At 47.7% G+C, this 23738-nt stretch overlaps 1 protein-coding gene across 8 annotated transcripts in view; it reads left to right on the top strand.

The window, feature by feature from the left end:
- POU2F3 (POU class 2 homeobox 3) overlaps nucleotides 1-23738 on the top strand; it is a 78025-nt gene that overhangs the window by 5374 nt on the left and 48913 nt on the right. For 4 of the 8 annotated variants that reach the window (XM_036862538.1, XM_036862537.1, XM_036862539.1 and 1 more), the window contains 2 exons: nucleotides 1227-1295; nucleotides 22234-22311. In XM_036862538.1, coding sequence (XP_036718433.1) covers nucleotides 1227-1295; nucleotides 22234-22311 — 147 coding nt within the window. Of the gene's footprint in view, nucleotides 1-1226; nucleotides 1296-22233; nucleotides 22312-23738 lie in introns of those variants that run through there. The other 4 variants (XM_036862551.1, XM_036862541.1, XM_036862547.1 and 1 more) reach the window with 3 other exon arrangements.

The following is a 23738-nucleotide window of genomic DNA, read 5'->3' as shown; positions in this document are numbered from 1 at the left end:
CTCTGCCAGAGCCACACACATCATTGCCCTAAAAAAAAAAAAAAAAAGAAGAAGAAGAAATAAAAGTCGGTTTCTTCCTGCTTTTCCTGGGGCGGAGGTCCACCCTTCTCCCTCATCCTGATCATCTCCAGACCTCAGGCATCCAGACTGTCAACTGCCCGATTACGTGGCGCAAATTAAGATGGCCTGCTTACCCAGCATTGGCTGGGGAGCCCGGTATGCAAATTGGCTCACCAAGACTGTATCTGGTTTGAAAGAGTTAAAGTGCTGCCCCAGAGAAGGGGGGGGGGGGTGGTCAACATGATTTGAATAAAATATTCTTCTGCCTTTAACGGCTTCAGTATTTGGGTGGTTTCATAAGGAGAGGAGCTGAGAGTGAGTTAGCTCGAAGTTGTCTCTTTCCTTCTCTTTGCTGACCCTTGAGGAGACTTAGGGGCCTCTTAGGCAGTGGCAGCTGTCTGTTGTGGGTAAATGTTTAATTTACTGAAATGAAGCAGGGCAGAGAGGCCAGACCCACAGCACTTGGGGGCTGAGACAGGGGGCCTTGTGTAGGTCTTCTCTCTCCTCGGGGCACTGACCTGCCTGCCATCCCTTTCTTACCGAGAACGTTGAAGGAGTAGGAGAGAAGGTAAGGGTTTCCAAGGAGGGCCACACAGGAACTAGGGTTTGATCACCAGACAGTGGGCTGACCTCTGAGAATCAAGCAGAGAATAGAGGCAGGATTGGCTAAAAAGGATGAGAAGGGCAAGCCTTGGTTCAAGGGTACTCTTACCTCCCAGGGTAGCGTTATTATGAGGGGGAGGACGGGAGATGGCTATTTCTTATGCTACTTTAAAAAATAACAGACATTCCCCAAATCCCAAAGGAAATGAGGATGGAGAATGAGAAGCATTCTCCCCCATTCCCCACCCTCCGCTGTACCCTTCCCCTTGTTAAATTTTTACCAACTGAGCCTGGTGATAGAAGGAAGTGGCAATGAATGATGCAAAGGGGACAGACCCTGCAGTAGCACTGGAGAAAGGGGGAAAGGAGGCAAGTCTGGGAGGAGGGGATATGTGCCCTAAGCTTATGAATATTCTAATAGTTGTATGTTTAGGAATCAGGAATTTGAAAGTCTGATGCTTGTTGTAATTACACATTCATCTTCGCTGTTTAGTTAAAGCCACATATGTCATAGCGAGAAAAATTGTGACCTGTTACTAAAATCAGTTGTGTTTTCCCTGCAGATATCAAGATGAGTGGAGATGTAGCAGATTCCACAGTTGCTCGAAATGCTCTCGGCCAGGTGGAGACAGGTAAGGGTCTTCTCTTCTGGGGAATGAAACAGAAAAGCAAGGGCAGGACAGAGTTACTGGAATTCATCAAATAATGGAATAATGTGGTATCTCTTCTGGCTTGGTCTTTCAGCCAATCAGACCCAAAGGCTGGGTCTTAGGAAACGAAGGGATTCCCTAGAGACAGGGGGTATGACCCTAGAGACAGGGGGTATGACCCTGGAGCCTTTGAACAGTAGACATTGGTCTACAGCGGAACAAAGCCTCTGAAACTAGGCTAGGAAAGGGCCAGATCCTTAGAAACAAACAAGAAGTTAGGGAGGAGATTCACTTTTTTTTTTTTTTTCATTTTTAAGTAACATTTGTTTTTTTGCTTTTTGTTTTTTCTACTATTTTTTTAATAGATCTTTATTGCAGTATAATTGCTTCACAATACCCTGTTAGTTTCTGTTGCACAACAAAGCGAATCAGCCATATGCATACACGTGTCCCCATATCCCCTCCCTCTTGAGCCTCCCTCCCATCCTCCCTATCCCACCCCTCTAGGTCATCGCAAAGCACCAAGCAGATCTCCCTGTGCTATGCTGCTGCTTCCTACCAGCCAACTATTTTTACATTCGATAGTGTATATATGTCGATGCTACTCTCACTTCGCCCCAGCTTTTCCCTCCCACACCATGTCATCAAGTCCATTCTCTATGTCTACCTCTTTATTCCTGCCCTGCAACTAGGTTCATCAGTACCATTTTTTTTCAAGACCCCTAGAAGCAGCAGGCTGTGTTCCCAGCTGCTACTGACTGACAGAAGGCAGAATGTGTCTTTAGTAGATGGGAGCTAAGGCCTTTTAACCCCAGATTTCTCAATAATCCTACTCAAGGAACTAATCAAAGAGGCCCATGTACAAGTGTTCCTCTTCCAAATTACATGCATGTGGGTGGTAAATAGACCCAGAAAGGAGGGCTTGGTGCCTGTAGATGACTTTGCTTTGTGAATAAAAGAAAGAGGACAGGAAAGAATTGAGAAGAAAGTTTCATAGCTCTCTGCTTTTAACTCCATAGTCCAAACCTTGCTTTGAAAGCTTCATATAATTAAAAAGAACTTAAAGAAAGATGAGCATAAATTGTAACATCACCAAATAACTTTAAGAGCATCCCAACAAAACCTCAATTCGTCTTTCATCTGGATCATTAGAGGCATAGAAATTAGAAGTGGAAGAGAATCGATGTCCCCCAGAGCTAAAATCTTTTCCCAAGTCTTCAGGTGCAGTCTAGTTCCATTCTTGAAGCTAAAAGACTGAGGATCAGGGACACGGTAATTGGGGGTCTTGTGGAGGCATCTGCAGGATACATTTACCATAAACTTTTCTGCCCCTCCGCCCTCAATTTAGTATTGAAACTGTCTGTTTGCACGGGTAGTGGTACAGGTTTTATATTTTGCTTTGTGTCTGGGAACAGTTAAGCTTGGAGAGGGTGGGCCAGTTGCAACCATTTGTCAATTGATTTATTAGCTGAGTATGTTTTACTAAAGGTCTGTGGAGTGGGGTATCTGTTCTCCCCAGTTGTGAAGAAAATTCCCTTTAATCTCCAGAACTCCAGCAAGGCTTTCATATCAGTTCACCTGATGAGTAGTAATAGGTACATCTCTGCTCTGAACTCTTCCCTAGAGAAAAACCAGAGTCCAGAAGCCTTGATTCAGAAGTTGAGTCACCCTTTCCCAGTAGCAGGCTGGCTAGAGCCAACTCTGTTCACCTGGGCCAGGTATATTGCCCCAGGTATGTGGTGACACAGCTAAGAGAGTGTCCATGTGGGTGGAAGACCGCACTTAGCAGGATAGCTCTGGTGCTCTGTTATTAGTTATGGGACCAAGTCAAGGCAACTGTGTCAAGAGTGAGAAGGACCTACATGAAACCCTGAAAAGCAATCCAGGAGATGGAGGGAGTGCAGAACCTAGGTGGGGATTAGGAAGGTTAAGGCGTTACAGGTGATCTCAACAAGTTCTGGCCTCCTGTCTGGGACTGTGGGAGCTTGCACAGACTAGGTTGAAGGAGAAAGAGTCTGAACATAAACTGGGACTTTCAGAATACGAGTGTCATCTCAGTGTCTGCCAGTTCAAAATGTGACCTTGGACCAGCCACTTTGCTTCCCTAGGAGGCAGGAACAGATGACCTTTGAAGAGTATGGATTTAGAATCAAACAGACCTGGGGTAAAAATCACAGCTCTGCTGCTTACTGGTTATATGATCTGATGAGTTAATTTAGCCTCATCTCTTCTAAAGAGGACAATTAATGTCCATCTTAGAGAGTGGGTTGAGAGTTAGCTGAGATATTTAAAGCCCTTAGCACAGTGCTTGGCACATGACAGCTGCAGTCATCATTTCCTCTAATGGCATCATTAAGATTCTGTGATTCTGTAATATACACAACGAGACTTGCTGCTAAGTGTTCTGGGGCTGCAGGTAGCTGGGGTGCCCTTCTCCCCTTCACTCAGGCCAAGTGGGTCAACCCTACAGGTTGATTTTGTTCCTTCCACCACTCAGGGAAAGATTCTGTGTGGGTCCTCCTCAACTCCAAGGAGACCCTTTAGTTCATACTGTCAGAACGCCTCCATTCCCAGATCCTTCACTTCTAGCGGCTCAGCTTGGTGGCTGGTAGCATCCTTACTTAGGTGACTGTCAAATTACTGCATGTTTTTAAGGGCAAGAAAAAAAGAGGCAGCTAATTAAAGTAACCAAACTTCCTGGAAAGTCATTCTGACTCATTTTTTACAGAGGAAAGCTTATCATGAGTCACAGTGATTACCAACTTGGTTTAATGGCTTCCTTTGGATTTTTAAAAGGCAGATTCCCCTGCCCAACAGTGCCTGAACTAAGGGGTGGTTTGTCTCTGGGTTTTAAAGAAACTATAAACAAAGGTGACCTAGAAAGCCCCAGCTCCCTGAGAGTACCCTCTGTGTTGTGTGAAATCCCCAAGGGGCTCGAGGTGGGAGCTGGGAAAGGGAAGTGAATTTCCCCTCCGCACTGGCCAGGACTGCAAAGGAGAGCGTTCTCTAGTCCAGACACAGACCTCCCGGTTGGTAGAGACCTGGCAGGGCAGCTAGCTCATTCTTTCCTTTCCCTCGGTCTATGAGGAAGCCGAGGCATGGGTGGACAGAGGGGAAATTCAGTGTCTTTGTGACAGCACTCGGGACCAGAGAAGGCTCCCGACGCCCTGGCCAGTGTTGTTTCCACACCCCGCAGAAGACTGACGCCAAGCTGTTTCTAGACTTCTGAACTATCAGCTTTTCTATCCTTCCTTTTACTCCCCGTTTTTACTTTTCCTTCTTTCTTGAGGCTGACACCGATTTTTTTTTTTTCCAGTTCTTGACTGAGTGGTTCATAAAAACATAGCCTTACCCACATTTCAAAAGCTCCCAGCTCCATAACTGACCATCCCCAAGCACCCAAGGAGATAACCCTATGACTTTTGACCACTCTGGTCACAGTGTAGCCTCCTACACAGGGGAGGACAAATACGGTGGGCTTGGGAGGAAGAAGGGAAAGGCCAGTCACATCCACGGAGCCTCCTTCCCATACCCAGGCACGTGGAGCCAACTGTACATGCATTACCTCATTTAATTCTTACAATTGCCGTTTTTATCAATGAGGAAACCGTGGCTCAGAATGAGAAACTAACTAGCCCAGGATCACACAGCTTCTAACCAGTAATCAAACTCCGGCCTGACTCCAGGCTATTAACTCCCTGCAGATTATTGGGCAAATGTTTCCCCCCCCCCACCAGACATTTATTTTCCTCCCCATTAAGGAGGGTTTGGGGCTGGATAGTCTCTAAGGGCTGAATTTTTAAAGATGTGTATGCAGTTCTGCTTTTCCAAATTCTCTGCCGTCAGTTCCCACACCGTGCATTTGTGTGGGGACTTCCTCAGCCCTGAACTCTGCCCGTCTACCCCGTCACCTCCCTCAGCCCCTATATCCCCTCCTTCCACCGTCCCTCTCAGCCCGCTCTCCTCTGACACCTCCAGCTACCTCGCTCTGTTCAGGCTCCGCCCTCTTCTCTGACCTCGCTGGCAGTCCTCGCTTGTGTCAGACCCTGGGCTCAGAAAGATAACGAAACAGTCCCTGTCTTCCAGGAGCTTTCCTCCAGGGCTTCATGGTGGAGTGGATTACAGGGCCAACTTGTGTTTGGAAGAGCACGTTCAAACAGTGCATTTGGACTTTACAACAATTCTGTGAGGGTAGATGGCACCATCCCACTTTGCAGACGGGGCAATTGAGGCTGGTTAGCTGATTTCCCCAAGATTCTGTATCTAGCAAATGAAAGAATTAAACTTGGGTCTTTCTAGTGACTATTTACCCAGAGATGGTGGTGGGAAGACTGGGGACCAGCACAGGGAACCAGGGACAGAGGACACAAGAGAGTGGCAGCATCAGGGAGATGCCGAAATTATGGCAGGCGGCTCCAGCCAAGGGGCTTGGCTCTCCTCCTTGGCCGGAGGAGAGCCAAGCCCCTGCTGGGGGGTTGGTCTCATCCAAGAGGCAGAAGCCTTGTCTGGTGCCAAAATGTGCTTGCTGGGGAAGAGAGGGAAAGAGCTGGGGTCCACTCACTCCCTTTGGTGAACTGTGGAGGGTGAGAATCTGGCCTTGGAGAGAACTGTCTCCATCTCTTCTCTCATCCTGAGCCAACCTCACCAACACACCAGCCCCGGCTCCCTGCATTCTGCAGGCTCAGTTGTCATTGGTGGAGTGGGGGGTTGCAGACCCAGATGACAGTGGATCAGACGCCTTAGGACCCTTGTCCTGCTCAGAGATCTGGGAAGGAAGGGCTCCATGAGGGGAGCCCAGGGGAGGAAAAGGGGAGCAAGCAGGAAGCGGGTGGGGACTGGACTCTGTCAGTCATCCCTTCCTGCTGCCCTTCTTCTCTGCTTCAGTTGCCCATCTGAGAGGTGAAATGGCTCACAGTGTCCCACCGTCCGGAAGAACCATCCAGGGGAGTTAGCTGCGTGGGGACCCTTTGCAGAAAGTCTCCTCACTTAAACCTGGCAACTTTCTGCATGGCTTTAAGAAGGAATGGACACGATTATGTAGGGGAGACCAGAGAGGTTAGTCATTCTCCTTAAGGCCCAAAGAAATAATGAGTAACTGACCCAAGTAGAGAAACCCCCTCTTGGTCAGTTCATTCCTGGGACCTCGCCGTCTCCACCCTACTGAGTCCCCAATAAAAGAGCCAAGGATAAAGAAACTACGTCTCACTGCGACGAAGAGATGCAGTTCCAGGCAGAAACAGGCAGAAGGCTCTAGAGACGTGTGTGGGTTTTAACCCAAATGTTTATGGAATAGAACTATTCTTTCAATGACAGAGAGGACGAGAGAAGTCTAGGAAGTACCTGGAGTGAGGTGAGACTTGGGGGAAGGTGCAGAACAGTCTCCAATTGACAGCTCTTTCTAAATGAGACACATGGGAGCACGCACACACACACATACACACACACCCTTCTATGATTAAATGACAGAGTGGGTGTGAAAGCACTTTGCAAAGTGTATGTCACCATACAAATACAGTCCGTCATTAGGTTGATAATTATCAGAAATGTTCAGGAGACAAGACAAAGCTCTGTCACTGAGCAGTGTGGGACAAGTCTGCTTGTGCCTTAGACTCGAGTTTCCTTGTCATAATATGGGGAGGAGAGGGCTTGGGGGAGTAAAGTGAAGAGAATGAGCTGGGTGGGCTCTAGGATTCAAGCCTGGTGACTCTGGTCCTGTGCCTCGGTCTGTACCCACTCTCGCCCTTACCTCTCTGGAGGAGAAAAAGGAAGCCACAGCCCTTCCAGATGTCCAGGGGGAACTGATATGAATCCCTGGATTCTGAGAGGATATCTTGTCCATACCTCTCTCTTCCTTTGAAGACATTTCAAAACCATCCCTGGAAAATAAAGGATCTTGTTCTTAGAGCTATTTTCCTCTCGTTTATCCTCCATCCTTAAGAAAAGCTAACCCCACAATTTCTCTTGGCCACCTATTCTTGTAGGATACAATTCTCAGTGTCGGGAAGTCCTTTCTTATCTCTCGTCTATAACCCTCATGCTGCAGCATAAGCCCCTTGCCCCTGGTTCTGGCCTTCTCAAACCAGAGTGGCTTCCATCTCACCACGTTACCAGTTTCTGTGCAGGGAGATGAGGAGGTACTAATTCACCATCCAGGCTTCATACTGTGGCCGTGTGTGCCAGAGGTCTCGGGAGAGCAGCCTGTGGGGTCAGGAGGTACCTGCCTGTAGCACACAGAGAACCTCTGCAAATAAAAGAGCTACTACAGCAGCTCCCACCTGCGCCACACGTTCTCACCCATCTAGTCCCAAACCCAACCCCACAGGGCAGGACCATGCTGCTCAGATGAAAGTGTTGTGAAGTGTTTTTAATAGCGGTGTTTTTTTTATATGTTGCTAGAAATCAGGAGGTTTATAACACATTCATGTCCAGAAATGAGTTAAGATACTTTAAAGTCTAAACACACTATATATGAGTGTGTTTAGGGGCGTGTATGTTGCAATCTCAAGACGGATAATAGTCCCTATGGACTAAATTAATACTTGCCTCTGAGTAGCAGGTATGTTTGTAAATATAAAATTATGTTAAACATTAGCACCAGTGCAGGTGAATGAGCCAAGCCCTGCCTGGCACCGTCCCTCTTCCTTTCGGAGATCTCTTTAAGGAAGGGCCACCTTCCCCACCCCAGCCGCCATCTCTGCAGCCCCCAGAAGAACATGGACCTCCTTTTCTCTCCAGCCTAAGAGGGAACAAAGCGAGGGGGCCAGGTGGGGGGGGCATCTGTGTGCTGTCTTTTACCATCTGGAGCTCCGCTTGGTTTCATCAGCGGTCATTCCTTAGGGCACCGCTTCAAACAACGTGGGCTGCAGGACCAGTCGTTTTACTTCCAGTCTGTCACAGAGCGGTCCACAGTCCCACCGTGCAGGACTGGTATGCAGCTCGTACCCACCTCGTACACACATTCAACAGGGCCCAGACTTGTCTACCCTGCGTCCACAGGGAGCGCTCACTAATGACGTACTTGGGGTGCTGTGAACATTTCTAAATTCTTACTCTCTGTGTTTGGACGCATCTGGTCTCCGACCTTAAGGAACAGTTCAGACCAGCCTGGCTGTTGGACCGCACTTGGAGGTGCCCTGCATTAGAGGATAAGAGTGTGCATAAGAATGCCCCTTTCCTTTGGCGTCCCACGGGCAATGGATACATCTTATGACCTTAGCATCCCTCCTACTCCCACTGTCGGTGCCGTGGGGGCAATGATGGGGAGATCCAGCAGGAGAGGTCGGTCCCAGGCTCTCCTTTGCTGCCAGGGGTGAAATGACACCCACCCCCAACCCGCTACCAACACACACACACACACACACACACACACACACACACACACACACACACACACACACACACGAGGCCCTGAGCAGCGTCCAGAGACTCAACGCTGTAGCTTCTGGGCCTTAGCCCTTCACTAAGGCACCCAAGTTGCAGCCCCCCTCCCTCATAAGCTGTGAGTAAATGCTTTTGGTCTCTTGGGCCCACCCTCCTCCTTAAGAAACAGTTACAGCAATGAACACCTGGTGTGGAAAAATGCTGAACAAGTGGAAAAAGAATTTGAAAAGAAATGAGCAGCCAAATTAGGGTTACGTCTTAGGGCTTGAAGAGCATCCCCAATCCGGACAACTGAAATGCAGTTACACTTGTTCCGCCCCACTCCCAAACACACAGACACACACACACCCAACTCACACTCCCGCGCAGACACACACGACTCACACGATCCCCACCTCAAAGCCCTCAGGGCAGGGTGGGCAGGCTGGCGGTGGGGTACACCCACTGGCAGTCTTCCTTTCTGGTCAAGGCTCTATCAAAGGCAGGCTGGGGTGGTCGGGGGTGTTGTGAAACTACAGGAGGGTCAGGGGAGACGGAAGTTGGAGTCTCTGCCAGCATTTGCTAGTGGGTCCCCCTCAGGAAGGGAAGGGCTCTGCCAGGATGACCCATCCTGAGGAAGAGCTGCTGCGGGGAGAAGCAGGTGCAGCTCCCCTTGCATCCTCTCACTCCCCACTCCCCACAGCCAAGGGGAAGAGGGGCAGACACGTCCTTAAAAGGGAAGCCGCATGAGGTCATCCCAACTGGGGCTGCGTCCCTCTCATTGGAGCCTGAGAGTCTGGTAGGACAGGGCTGGGCAGGCTGAGAGAATGACCAGAGTCCTCAAAGGAGGCTGAATTTCATTTCTAGGGACTTCAGCCACGGACAGTTCAAAGTCCCCTCCTGGATCCTCCGTGGGCTCAGAGCTGACTGTGGGGAGCTCCTGGGTAACAGCAGGGCCCCGGGAGACTCAGGGAGGGCAGGCCTTTGTGCCAAGCTAGGAGCATGGGAAACAGAGCTGCGGGCATCTCCCCAAAAAGCACTAGTGCTGTTGACTCAAAAAATAATAGGTGTTAATTTGCATGGCATTTTACATACAGGTTCTGTGCCCTGCTTTCCGTCTCCTATCACTGGCACCCCCGAAGCCCTCTAGGTCTCTCCTCTCCTGTCACCCCCTCTAGGAGCATCGCTGTGTCCTCCAGACTCCAGAGCTTCCTCACCACCGTCTAGCCCATCCTCAGATCAGGCTAGTCTGAGAAAAAAACAGCGGTTGGTCTCGCTTGGGTGAGACCAAATCTGGGTCCAGATTTGCACTAGAGAAGCAGGCAGGAAGCCTGGCAGGTCTGGGCCCCGTTGGGCACCTCGGTGAGGGGTGCCCCACCTGCCTGCTGGGAAGAGGAACAAAAAATCTAAGCCAGAGAACCCAGAGAGGGGCCAAAAGGAGAGGAAACCCAGTGGTTGCTATGACAATGGGGTCCTGGCGCCCAATTTGCATAGGGCAATGATTTCCATACTGCAGGGTGAATTTCCATCTCCCTGCCTCAAAGCCTGTTGGGGCAGGGAAGGGGGAGAGGGGAGAGGTCATTTGAAATTCAAATGAGGATGATTAAGGTTTTCTTGAGAAGGGAAGTGCGCACAAAAAGGGTTAAGCCGGCTGGGGAATGTCTGCTCTGGACTCCAAGGTATCAAAGGGAGGTAGCGCTGGGCTGGCTGCTCCCATCCTGTCCCTGTCCCCTCCCCTCAGGCCCCTGGAGGCCTGAGGGTGGTTGGCTGAGTGGGGTATTAGTGACCTCTGCCTCTCGGGAGAACCAACTGGGTCCCCATCCCCGCCTAGCCCCAACTCAGTTTACCCCCAGTGTCATAAGGATGATTGGGCTCTTAAGGACCGTAGAGTGAGTTCTGGTTCTGGCCTCAGGCCTGTCTCCCTCTGCTGACAACAGACTAGACATCTCAGGTTTTCTACCAGTGAAACTGGAGAAACAGTCTGCCCCTTCTCGTTTGGCTGAGGAGATGTGAGGAGAGATGGAATCTGGACTCATCTCTACCACGAACCTGTGTCAGCAAGTCACCTCTCCCGTCTTCAGGCCTGAGTTCGTGCATTGGACGAAGGGTCTGAACTTGAGAGTCTCTAAGATCACTTCCAGCTCTAAGCTGCTGAGATCCATGAGCACACGCTGACCCTTTGTGCTCACTGGTTATTGTTTGAAAGATGGGGGTTGCTGTACCTCTCAGTTCCTGTAATGTGTTAGGAAGGGCACTGCTGCCCCCAGCTTACCAAGGCGGAGGCATTAAAGGCATAGACTTTGGAGCCAGAGTCTGTATTTGAATCCCAACTTTTCTACTTACTAGTTATATAACCTTGGGCTGGTCACTTAATGTCTCTGCTTGGTTTCCTAGACTGTAAAATGGAGGTAATAATAGGGATAGGCTCCTAGAGTTGCCGTGAGGATTTTGTTTGTTTGTTTTTCTTTTTTAATATTGTGGAGAGTGAGGAACTATTTTTTGTTTGTTTGTTTTTGTATTTTTCTTTAATAAATGTATTTATTTATTTATTTATTTAGGGCTGTGTTGGGTCTTCGTTGCTGCGCGCGGGTTTTCTCTAGTTGCAGCGAGCGGGAGCCACTCTTTGTTGCAGTGTGCGGGCCTCTCATTGCGGTGGCTTCTCTTGTTGTGGAGCACGGGCTCTAGGCACACGGGCTTCAGTAGTTGTGGCACGCGGGCTCAGTAGTTGTGGCTCACGGGCGTAGTTGCTCCACAGCATGTGGGATCTTCCCGGACCAGGGCTCGAACCCGTGTCCCCTGCATTGGCAGGCGGATTCTTAACCGCTGCGCCACCAGGGAAGCCCCTGCTGTCAGGATTGAATAAGCCAACATGTGTAAGGCACTTAGAGCAGAGCCTGCCAGACAGTAATGCTATTTGCCAGTATTAGTATCAGAAGGACAGAGTGTCCACGCGTGACCCAATGGCCAATCTAGAGACCCTCTATTAGGAATATGGGCTGTCTCCTGAGTAGACCTACCTGTGAATTCGTTCACTCATGGCCAACACACTGTCCTATCCACCTGCGCTTGGGAGTGGGAAGCGTGCTTTGGTGAAGGACCCTCAAACAAACCGACTCCAGGCAATCAGGAAATGGCCAGAAGAAGGGGAGGGAGTTGGTGGAAAGACCCCTCCTCCCAGGACCCAGTGTTTAGGGATGGTACAGATTCAGGGAGACTAGATGATCTTTATAGTTCTGGAAAAATCTGAAGGTCTCATTTTTTCCCCCTCAAGTTTCTGTGGCGACTCCATATGTGTTTTCATTTGGAGATAGTATGTCAATATATACTGTGGTGTGGTCAGCCTTGGCTGGTGGGCAGATGTGGGCTTGAGTTTCTACTCGGCAATTTACTAATCAGTAACCTTGGGCAAGTTGATTAACCTCTCTGAGCCTCAAGTTTCCTCATCTGTAAAATGGGGATAATAAGAGCACCTACTCATAGGGTGGTTGTGAGGATTAAATGCTGTCCTGTGTATAAAATGTTTAATACAAAGCTTGGTGCATAGTAAATGCTCAATGAATGTCAACTATTAATTAATCCCTATTATTTGAAAATAGTGTTCTCCTGCCAAAATGTTTGAAAATTCTCTGATCTAGTCCCATTCTCCTATTTTATGGGGAAAGAGAGTGGGGTCAGAAAAGAGGAATGACTTTCTCAAGGTCACAGCAAAGGGTTGAGATCCCTGTTTCTTTAAAAGCCCTTTCCCTACCCTAGAGGCAGTCCTCTGTTTTTTGCTTTTGTTTTGTTGTTTTGTTGGACAAAGTCTCCCCCCTCTCCATCACCCTTCCCTCAGAATTGGCCCCTCCAGCCCTAGGAACACAGGCCCCAGAAGGAGAGGAAGCGACATTACCCCAGGTGAGGGAAAGGGCATGGTGTCTGGATGCAGAAGACGGCTGTGTGACATTAACCAGCCCTGTCCTCTCTGAGCCTCAGTGTACGCACTGGTGAAACAGGAGTTCTGGAATCCTGGCCCCGTAGACCTCACAGGCAGGCGAGACTCTAATAAGGACTGGATATGATAGTGCACTGCACAGAAAGGAACAAACCCAGTGCACGCCCCAAGACCCATGCGTGTTGGCCAGCGCACCAGCCCTGCAGCCAGAGCCCTGAGATCCAACTTCCTCTCCTCCAGCTCAGGCGCCATGACCCAGCCTCAGTTTCCTTATCTGTAAAACAAGTTGTGAGGCATGAATGAAACAAGAGTGTATCTGTGGCAGCTCTCAGAAGTGAGAGTTGTTCTACAAATGTGAGATAGCATCTCCCATCTAAGCTTTCTTACCACACACGTGGCCCTCTGAGCTGCACAAAGGACGTCTGTGTGCCCACATGAGGACCAGCGCCCGGCTGCACGCCCCTCTCTGTAGCTATTCCTGCTCTTCCCACCCACCCTTCTCACCCCCACTTCACTCAGTCCCGGGAAGGGGGCGGCGAAGTGTTTCTTACCAGCCTTAAAGCTCTTTGAATCTCTTCCCCTCTCAGGGCTGGGCAAGGAGTAGAGAGGGGGCTGGTCTGGAGGTGACCTTTAGGGAACCCCTGGGCTAGGGTGGAGAGTCAAGTCCGGGCGTCGGAACTCGGGCTTTGTTCCTGCTTTGCCATGTATTACCTGTGTGACCTTTAGTTCATCACTCATCCTCTCTGGGACTTAGTTTCCCTACCTGTAAGTGGTGGGTGCTGCACTGGGAGTCTCTGTGTGGTCCCCTCGAGCACAAGAAAGTTCTGATAGAAAAATAGCAGCCAAGGTGCTTCTCTGACCTGTGCTTGTTTAGGAGTGATGGGAACCCTGGGTTTCTTTAACAGAGTCTTTCCTTTGAAGTTGGATTTTTATTGTTTTCTAGGGTCAGCGGATTATGAGTGGAGACTTTGCTGGGGAACCTGGCCCTTTGGCCCCATTCCAGGCAGGGACCTGAGTCCCTGGCCTCTTCAGCATAGCCTCTGATCATGCTGCCCACTTTGGGCCTCAGTGTGAGGCCAGCAGGAGGTGCAGGGGCAATGCAGGGGGCCCCAGAGAGTCCCATCCATAGCTCAGACTGAGAAGAAACAGGGATTTTATTTCCTAAAGAATTCGAAGACCTCGGTGAGGAGCCTTTCATTTATCAAAGAATGACGACAGATGATAAAGGGAAGTCGGAGGAGGCTGGGCTTCCCTTTTAGCAAAGGTGGGCAGTGGGTGCCCTCCTCAGCCCCACGCTCCTGACATCTGTGGTAAGGGCCTGGAGAGCAAGGCTTCGGGGTTCAGTCTCATGACTGTGCAGGTGGAGAAACTCATTGGAACGCTCACACAGGCCGTGTTGCAAGGAAGCCCTGAGGTCAGTCATGTTTACTCTGCCATTCTAGAGAGGAAGAAGCTTTAAATCATGAAAATCCCCAAAGCCACAGACGGTCAGAGGTGGAGGGACCCTGTAAGATCATCCTGTCCTGGGGTAGCAGGTGGGTTTCTTCAGGAGAGCTGCTTCTGATCATCAGTGGTGGTCACTATGCACTGAGTTTAGGAAAAGGAGGCAAGTGAGGCCGTCCATTAGTGATGTCTGCCCTGGGCATGGCTCACACGCTGCATCTTTGCACCTGCTATCCACAGCCGGGGACACTCAGCTGGTGGAGAACTGAAGCTCAGATCTCCCATCCCCTATGCCAGTGTTCTTCCCACAGCCCATCAAGGACATCCTGTGTCCTGTTCTTCAGGTGGCTTCAAGGGCCAGCCTCAGTTTCCTCCTGGACATTTCTTTGCTCCTACGAAGAAGGTGGCAGGAATATAGGCAGAATTTTTTGTTTTAACATGTAAGGAAAATTGAAGGCTATGGAGATCAAGCAACTTGCCCAAGGTCCAGCATAAAACAGCCTTTGAAGTAACCCTCAAGCTCAGTTTACAGTGTGTTCTCTGTACAGAACTCTGACCATTAGGCAACAGTGCCCAGTTCCTTGGAGGGATCTCAAGTAACAAAAAAGGTAGGCATGGTGTCTGTGGGGTCTTGGGGAAAAGTGTTTTGACTGGTTTGAACGACCTCACTGGGAAGTCTGGTGGTTTCCTCTGGCGGCTGCCTGCCCAGCAGTGCTTCCAAGGTCCTGGTTGCTTTAATCATTGCTATCCCAGGAAGTGCCAGCACATTTGCCAAGTGGTCATAAAATGACAGTGGAAGTCTTGCTGGGTTAACCTGGGAGCGGAGCTGGTGAGAAGAGAAGCAGCCCAGAAATGGGAGAGGTTCAGCCGCATTGCAGAATGCTCTCTGCGTGTTACCAGGCAGGGGTGAAAATCCTGCTGGAACAGGATTCTTGTGCTTCCACCTCCCTCACCCAGAGAATTGCTCCCCAGGCAAACTCACATCCCAGCGCTGCCAAAGCATGCAAATCAGCGGGCCTGCGAGGCCGTGGCTCACAGAGGTAGGAAAGCAGAGGGCTGGCGCCGGCTCCTCCTGTCTACTGTCGGACGGGGCTCCTTGCCAGGTGGCTCGGACTGCTGACCTGGTGCCCACCAGATGCCAGGGAAGGAGAGGCAGAGGCGGAAGTTGCCTTTGACCCCTGTGCACCTCCTACAGACTGATCCTTGGCCTTTCTCATGGGGACTCCATTGGGTATTACGGCCATCCTGGCCTCAGGAAATTCTATCCAGAATCCCGGGTCTCCCTGCCAATTCAAGGTGCCTTTTACCCTCTTTTGGTCACTAAATCCCATTTTCTATGAACTGAGATGTTGTCTTCATAATTAACCCAAATCCCTCGAACTGTATTCTCGGCCTCTTCCTTTGTCTGGAGCTCTTTGGTATAGATGAACAGTTCTGGGTACCGTGTGGGACCAGTGAGATTCAGGAGTTGGGGCATTTAGCTGGAACTTGGATGGAGTCCTCAGACACTGTCTGAGTTTTAGAGACGCTAGCAGTGGCGTTACGCTAGCATGGGAAGGATGTACCACATTGGAGTTGGAGACATGGGTTTTTGTCTTCCCCTGAGGATCATTCCCAACACGTGCCCATACTTTAAAAGCTCTGTTACTTCGTACATATTATCACTTAACCTTGTTGAGACTCAGTTTTCTCACTGTAAAATGGGGGTGAATAATAATGCTTCATTTTCCCAAAGGCAGAGCACTCGCCTTGGTGATCTCTTCAGGTCCCTCCCAGCCCCGTGAGCCATAGTTCCAAGATGTTTGTGCTCTGGCTTTCTTGCTAGAAGCTTCATGGTCCAGAGATGGCCAGGAGACCATGAGAACCAAAAGAGGCTTGGAGAGACCTTAGCTGGTGTCCCTTCCAGCTTGGCACAGTTCTTACCCATTTGCCCCCAAGACATCCAAAGAGAGGATTCTGAAGCTTCCTTTGTGAGCCCTTTCTGCCCCATCTCTGCCCTCTGTGTTCATATCTTTTAGTTGTGGGCAGAACAAACAGGACAGAGGGAAACGGTGGGGAGAGTTCTTTGGTCCTTCATTGCCTCCCTCTGCAAATGCTACAGTGACCAGCTTCTGGGAGGGGAAGAAAAAGCCCTGGTACATTTCAATCAGCTGCATTGAATCCTAGGACTTTAGAGATAGAAGGAATTTTCAGTCCCCTGAGATCACCCGAGATCCCCCTCTTGATATTATCAAATTGCCCCTCAATTCAAATACCACTTCTATAACATCCCTGAAATAAGCAACCTCTGCCTGAATATTCCTAGCAATGGGGAGCCCTGTTGATATGAAACTGTGGGTTTCACTGCTGGACAATTCCACGTTTTACAAAATTCTTCCTTATACTGAGGTGAAGCCTGCTTTGCAGGAGCCTCCAGCACTGACCTTTGTGGAGCTGGGTCTTTGGAACTGCAGACTAAGCCTGCTTCACATCCATGCCAATATCTGGGGAGGAAGGAAGAGTACACTGACATTTGCTGAAGCACTTACTATGCACCAGGCACTATGCCAAGTAGATCTTTCAAATGTTCCCTCACTGAATTACTTTAAAATTTTTTATTTTGAAAAACTTCAGATACATAGAAAAGAGAAGAAACAGCTTAATGAACAGCCATATACCCATCACCTGGATTTAACAGTTGTTAACATCTTGCCGTATTTGTTTCATCCTTTTTGGGGGAAATATTTTATTTTTAACTTTTTATTTCAAATGCATGCAAAGGTAGACACTAAAACGATGAGCCCCATATACTCATTGCCTACTCTCAACAACCATCGCATCTCTGCCATTCCTGTCACTGGAATATTTTCTTGTAAATTATAGACATTATAACATTTCAATCCTAAATATGGCAGTATGTGTCTCTAAAACGTAAAAGACATCTAAGGGTAAGTGTTCTCCTCTCTAGGCTAAATATCCTTTCCTCATTTGGTGTGACATCTAAGCCCCTTACCGTCTTGGTCCTCATGTTGCACAGCCCAGTTCGTCAGGGTCCCTTTACAAAATGTTGCCCTGAACTGGACGTGATACTCTCAGCAGAGATCTGCAACGGTCTGCATGCCTGCTAATGCACAGGATAGCATTAGCTTTTTAAGCAGCTACACCACACCTGTGCAGCACACTCAGGCCAATATTGGCTTCAGTCAACTGAAGTTCTCCCGTTTTTGGTTTCTTTTTCACATGAGACACTAGCGCCAGCCTTCTCTCTCTTCCCCTCCCCACAAGGAACTGCAGTTTGCTTATTTCCAGATACTGTCTGCCAATAAACAGAAATGGGAATCACTTTTTTGTTTTTGTTTGGGAAGGAGAGGTATATTATATTTCTTTAGGAGATTTAACCTCTTTGAAAATGTAAAATACAGAGTATAGATATTTTGATGGTCAAGTATCTTAAATTATGCACACTTGAATTTTTAATCACCGTATGTATCTGCTGTGTTATTCCATTGCTCTAGTTTGAGGTTGGTTATTGGTATTGTTGAAAAAACTCTGTATCAGGTTTCACATTGTAGCACAGAGTCTTTTGTTTAAGCTTTATTGAGGTGTAACTGGTAAATAAAATTGTAAGATTTTTACAATGTACATCATGTGATTTGATACGTGTATACATTGTGAAAGGATTCCCACCATCTAGTTAGTTAACACATCCATCACCTCTATATTGTCTTTATATGTGTGAGAGAGAACATTTAAGTTCCACTCTTTTAGCAAATTTTAATTATACAGTACAGTGTTGTCAACTATAGTCACCATGTTATACATTAGATCTTCAGACCTGATTCATCTTACAGCTGAAACTTTGTACCCTTTTACCAACTTCTCCCTATTTCGGAACCCTTCCAGCATCTGGCAACCACTTTTCCACTCTCTGTTTCTATGAGTTTGACTCTTTTTTTTTTTTTTTTTTGATTCCACATATAAGTGATACCTTGCAGTATTTGTCTTTCTCAGTCTGGTTTATTTCACTTAGCATAATGCCCCCAAGGTCAATCCATGTTGTCGCAAATGGCAGGATTTCCTTCTTTCTCGTGGCTGAATAATATTCCACCGTGTAACATGTTATATATATATAACATTTTCTTTATCCATTTATCCATTGATGAACACTTAGGTTGGCTATAGTGAATAATGCTGCAGTGAACAGAGGAGTGAAGCTATCTCTTTGATATCCTGTTTTCATTTCCTGTGGATATACACCCAGAGTAGGATTGCCAGATCATATGTAGCAGATGGGCTTAAAGGTAGGGCATACTTTTGAGCAATTTGACTGCTTTAGTTGCCTACCCAGTATGAGGTAGAAAATTAGCTTTCTGGGTTACAGTAGTTGTCAAAACATAATTCCCTAATTTTAAAAAACTCTTTACTTTTTTCTCCTTTTTTTGGTGGTAAAAAACATACAATATTAAATTTAAACATAAAACATAAAATTTAAACATAAAATTTACCACCTTAATCATTTCTAATTTCAGCCTCCTCTATCTTTTATGTATACAATTGACCTTTTTTAACCTAAATGTAGGGCTTAGATTTATTCCTGTTACATTTTATGTTGTTGGTATTGGCCTCTTATTAGAATCAACCAAAATATTTTCTAATCCTGATTTCATCATCCAGTTGTCTGAATTAATCTCACGCTCTGCTTTAAATCACTTCCACATTTGATCGGCATCAATACTGCTTATTTGCCTAAACTGTTGATTACAGTCTAATACTTGGTTTTCTCTGTGTTGGACTTTGGATGCAGTGGGTTTATTGGGAAAATTGTATGAGTATGGGAGTTGCAAAATCCAAGCTTTAGTCCGGAATCAAGGTCTCTGAGGCTGTGTGACCACTGCAACGTGCTCCCCTCTGAGGTTGGACTTCAGAATCTTTCCAATGCTAAAAATAATGCTCCGGTCCCTCTGTGTGTCTGTCCTGCTTTGTTTTTTTTCTGCAAGTGGCTGCCATCTTTCAAAGCCAGAACTTGGATAATAGAATATGATCAGGTTTCTGCAGGTGGTGACACCTGTGATTTCTTAGATCTGAATAGAAGATTCGTTTCTGTAGCAGTTCCTTAGTGATTTGGATCAATTAAACACATAGTCATTCAGTTCCTACTATGTGTTAAACACTGTTTTAGGCTCTTGGGGTACAAAAATGAATAAGATGTAATAACCCTGGCCTCTAGGAGCTCCCAATTTCACGAGGGAAACAGACACACAAAACACTGAGTTTTAAAAAATGTGGTAGGTACTGGAAGAGGTATAAGTAAGAGAGGTGGAAACACAGAGGAGGAAATCCCTCATTTTGCTTTGGATAAGTTTCATGGAGGATGTGACATCTGAGTTGGGTCTTGGAGGACGAGTGTGTATTTCCTAGGGAGAGAGGGCATTCTAGTCAGAGGGAACAGCATGTGCAAAATCCCTGACCAAGGAGCAGGCCCAGCCTGATGGAGGAGTGGCCCGGGACGTGTGCAGCCCAGCCCACAACTGGAGAGTGCTTCCCAGCATATAGTTGAGCTTTACTGTATTCCTGGGAAGTGGGTGGAATTGAAACTATGACCTTATTTTGCCATCAAGATGCCTGAGGCTCTGGAGCTTCCTGCCTTGACCAAGGTCACACAGCTTGGGAGCGATGGAGCCACGACTTGAACCCTAATTCTCTGACTTCAAGTCCAGGACTGTTTCATGTATGCCCTGCTGCTCCTACACACCACAGCTTAAAGGGGTAGAAAACAAGTTTCTGGTGATTGTGGACCAGTATTTCCCACAATATGGTGATTGCATCTCTTTCTTTCTCTAGGAAAGACGGGTACCCTCCTCGCTGTTTCAAAAATGAATAAATTGGGTCCTGGGAATGGCTTGTCGGTCACCTCTCAACCTAGAGCATTAGGGCAGCAGCAGAACCCCAGTGAGCTTGATCTTGTCCCAGAGTTCCCAGGCACCACCTCCCAGGCCTTTCCTGTAGGCTGGGTGGGGAGAGGTGCCAGGTGGAACTAGGTCCATGGAACATGGGAGAGAAGCAGGAAGAAGCAGCAGTAACATGAGGGCTGAGGCCGTTTCGCCTCAGCCAGATCTGGAGAGAGAATCAACAGTGTCATCAGAAATGAACTAACGCCTGCATTAGACTATGTCATGGTGTCTCCACCTAGGCCCCCAGGTGCTCTGAGCTCCTTCTCCCCAGCTGGGGGAAGCCATGTCTCCTGAGGATACTCTGACCTGCTTAGCAGTGGAATCAGAATCGGAGGTGAAGTCACTTTGGGGGACTGAACCTTTATTCAGCTCCCACTGCTGAGCTAGTACCACTCTTTGCTGTCCCAGAGTAAAGGGGTCCGTCTCCTGGGAGGTCCTGGCTGGCCTGGGCCCCTCCAGTCCAGCCATTCAGTCAGCCTGGGACTCAAGGAGGATTAGACAATGATATCAACGCAGGCCAGGATGAGTCTGATGAGAAGGGGAGGCTCCATCTTCAGGCTCCAAGCGCAGCAGGTGCGTCCTCAGGGGAGAGGCCTACTGGAGAAAGACCCCGGAGAAACTCCTGGACAAGAGAAATTGTTCTCTTGTTGGCTGGTGGGTTTTAAAATTAATCTCTGAGTGCTGTTTGCTCATCTTTTGCATTTTGTGGATCTCACAAACAACACTCTAACGGCATCCGCAGATATCGAAAGTAAAGACTTTTCTTAATTGTTCACAATCCTGATGACCTGTCCAAGACAGACTGTTTTGGCCCTCAAGGTTTCTCTCCCTTTCTAGGTCTCATTCACATGTATGTTATTACCTCTTCTGGAGGTAATGGTGTTACACCTTCTCTTGCCTTCCAGACACCATACCTGCCTGGTCTTCCTCCTACTAGAGTGCCCACTCTTTCTCAGTCTCCTTTGCTGGCCCCTCCTCATCATTCCCAACCTTGACCCTTTTATTCTCCTTCATCTGGACTCAGTTCCTTTGTAAACTCATCAAGTCCTATGGCTTTAAATACCACCTATAAGCTGAAAACTACCCACCCTGTACTTCTGACCTGACACGTATCCTGAGTCCAAACTCCTTTCCCTGTCTCTCCTGGGATCTTTAATTGGCATCTCAAAGTTAACATGTCCCAGAACATAGCTTTTGACTTTATACTACCAGCCAGCTGCTCCCCGAGTCACCCCCATCTTGGGGAATGACTCCACCACTCACTCCATGGAGAAAGCCCAACCCTAGGAATCATCCTTCCTCTCCTTCCCTTGCACCACTCCTTCCAGCCATCAGCTGGCCCTGTCAGCTATCAATTCAAAATCCAGGTCCTTCTCACTACCTGCACGGCTGCCCTTCTATCCTGCACACTGCCCCCTCTCACCTGACCCACTGCGATAGCCTCCTGGCTGTTCTCCCTTCCTCCTTGCTCATCCCTACAGCTGATCACCGCAGGTGTAAACACTTAAGTCAAAGCATGTCACTCCTCTGCTCAAAACCCTCTGATCACTTCCCAACGTCCTTGGCATGAAAGCTGAAGTCTTCAGCACGACCCGTCTGCCAGATCCATGTCATCTTTCCCCTGGTCACACCCATCCACATCTCTCCAGCCTGGCTGGCCTCATCACTGTTCCTCAGCAGGCAAGCCTGTTCTTGCCTCACTCAGGTCCCGATCCCTCCATCTGGAATGATCTTCCCCAGACCACCCTGCTTATGGACAGCCTCTGACACACTCTTCCCCTGACCATGTATTATTGCTCTCCATAGTAACTCTCTCTAAATGAAATTATATATTTGTTTTCTTATTCCTTTTATGTCTCCTCAACTAGAAAAGAAGCTCCGTGTGGTCAAGGACTTCTGTCTATCTTTTCCAGTATTATATTTCCAGTGCCTAGAACAGTGTCTGGTATAGAGAGTGTATTTAGCAAATACTTGTGGAATGAATGAATTTGCTCTATGGTCAAATTTTAAAATCACTCCTTACTAGGCCACCTGTACAATGTCATGAAATAATTTTTAATATAAAAGCAATTTTATCTTTAAGTCTACCCTCTACACACACACACACACACACACACACACACACACACTATTTTCAGTCTGTGGGCCCTTCCCATCTTAACTCCCCTCACAGATTATCTATTTAGTCTTCGTTAGTCTCAAAATCAGGCTGCTATTCAAAGGTGACTTCCCGTCTCACTAATTTCCTCTTTCTCAGAATCCTGTAGCCCTCAACCTCTGCTGTCATCTTGCTGGCCCAGCTGCTCTCGGAGATGCTTCACAACCAATCATACAGGCAAGGGCTTCACTTACCCGTTGTTTAGAACAGAGCAGAGGGAAGGGGGCTTAGGTTAAAGCTCCAGAGGATTCTCCTGGACCCCATTCATTCATCTATCCGGTGTTTCTTGAGCCTCTGACCCATGTTAGGAACTGTGGTGGCCATTGAGGAGAAAAATGAATGTCATCCTCCTAGTTTTCAAGGAATTCATAGACTAGAGGGAGAGAGAAGCATGCAGGCAAATAAAGAGTTACATGACATGTGCCATGCGGCTAGTAGAGAAGCCTGAAGGACCAGAGAGAAGGGGGACCAACTTTGTGGAAGGGAACAGTGCATGGAGGCGTGGAAACGGGAGAGGTGTGGCGCGTTTGGACATGAGCAAGCTTTCCATGAGTCTGGAGCACAGGGTACCTGGGAGGGAGGGAGGTGAGATCATGAGAGGCAGCAGACAAAGCCGGGAAGGTAGGCAGAAACCAGGTCATACAGGGAATTATATGTTATACTAAGAAATTTGGACTTCATTCCAAAGCTATTGAAGAACCGATGGAAAGCAGAAGAATTTTCTGATTGAAAGTTCTGAATTCATTCACATGTTCATTTATTCATTCATTCAACCAATATAATTTGAGTTCCTATTATGTACTAAGCCTAGTGCTAGGCTCTGGGTGGTATTTAATATCATCTTCTTGCCATTATAGAGCCAATAACCCATGGGCCACAAAGGAAGATTGTTTGGCAGCTCCTGCCCTGAAGAGCTATATGAATAGGAAATTTAATTATAGCAAAGAATGGAAGCAATTTCCCTAATAACAGGTATATGTTTAAGCAGATTTTGGTATCTCCATAAATGGAATATTATGTAGCCATTAAAAATGATCTTTGCAAACATAGGAGAAAGATTTATGACATTCCTTAATAGTGTAGGAGAAAGATTATGACGCTCACTGGAAAAAGCAGGGTAAAAAATCTATACAGAGTGATATATATCAATGAGGAAAAACAAGCATAAAAAAGACCATAAAATATACAAAAATATTAATCGCAGCTGCCTCTCTGCAGATTGATTTTTCTGCTACTTTATACTTTTTCTGTACCAAAAAGTTTTCTCTATTAAGCACACATTTACTTTATCAACCCAACATTTATTATAAAGGGAAAAAGATGAATAAAACCAAGAAGAAAAGTTGGGGGCGTGGAAACAGGGGTGACCCTCATCTACCTGACATGATTTAGGTGTCATCAATGCTGGAGGGCTGGGATAGTGGGAGGCCTTCTTGCCTTCGGGCAATTCCTTGAGGATTTGTGGCTGGTCATTCCTTGCTTTTCCATTACAGCATGTATCACAGCTTCTGTCTGAGGGCATTTGGCAGAAGCAATCTGGTGTGGCAAGTTCTAATCTCAGTTAGACTATGTGACCTTGGACAAGTCAGTCTCCCCTTTCCCTG

The sequence above is a fragment of the Balaenoptera musculus genome, chromosome 8, assembly GCF_009873245.2.
Source record: "Balaenoptera musculus isolate JJ_BM4_2016_0621 chromosome 8, mBalMus1.pri.v3, whole genome shotgun sequence".
Lineage (NCBI taxonomy): Eukaryota > Metazoa > Chordata > Mammalia > Artiodactyla > Balaenopteridae > Balaenoptera > Balaenoptera musculus.
Note: the sequence above shows the minus strand (reverse complement) of the source record. Positions and strands in the feature narration are given on the sequence as shown.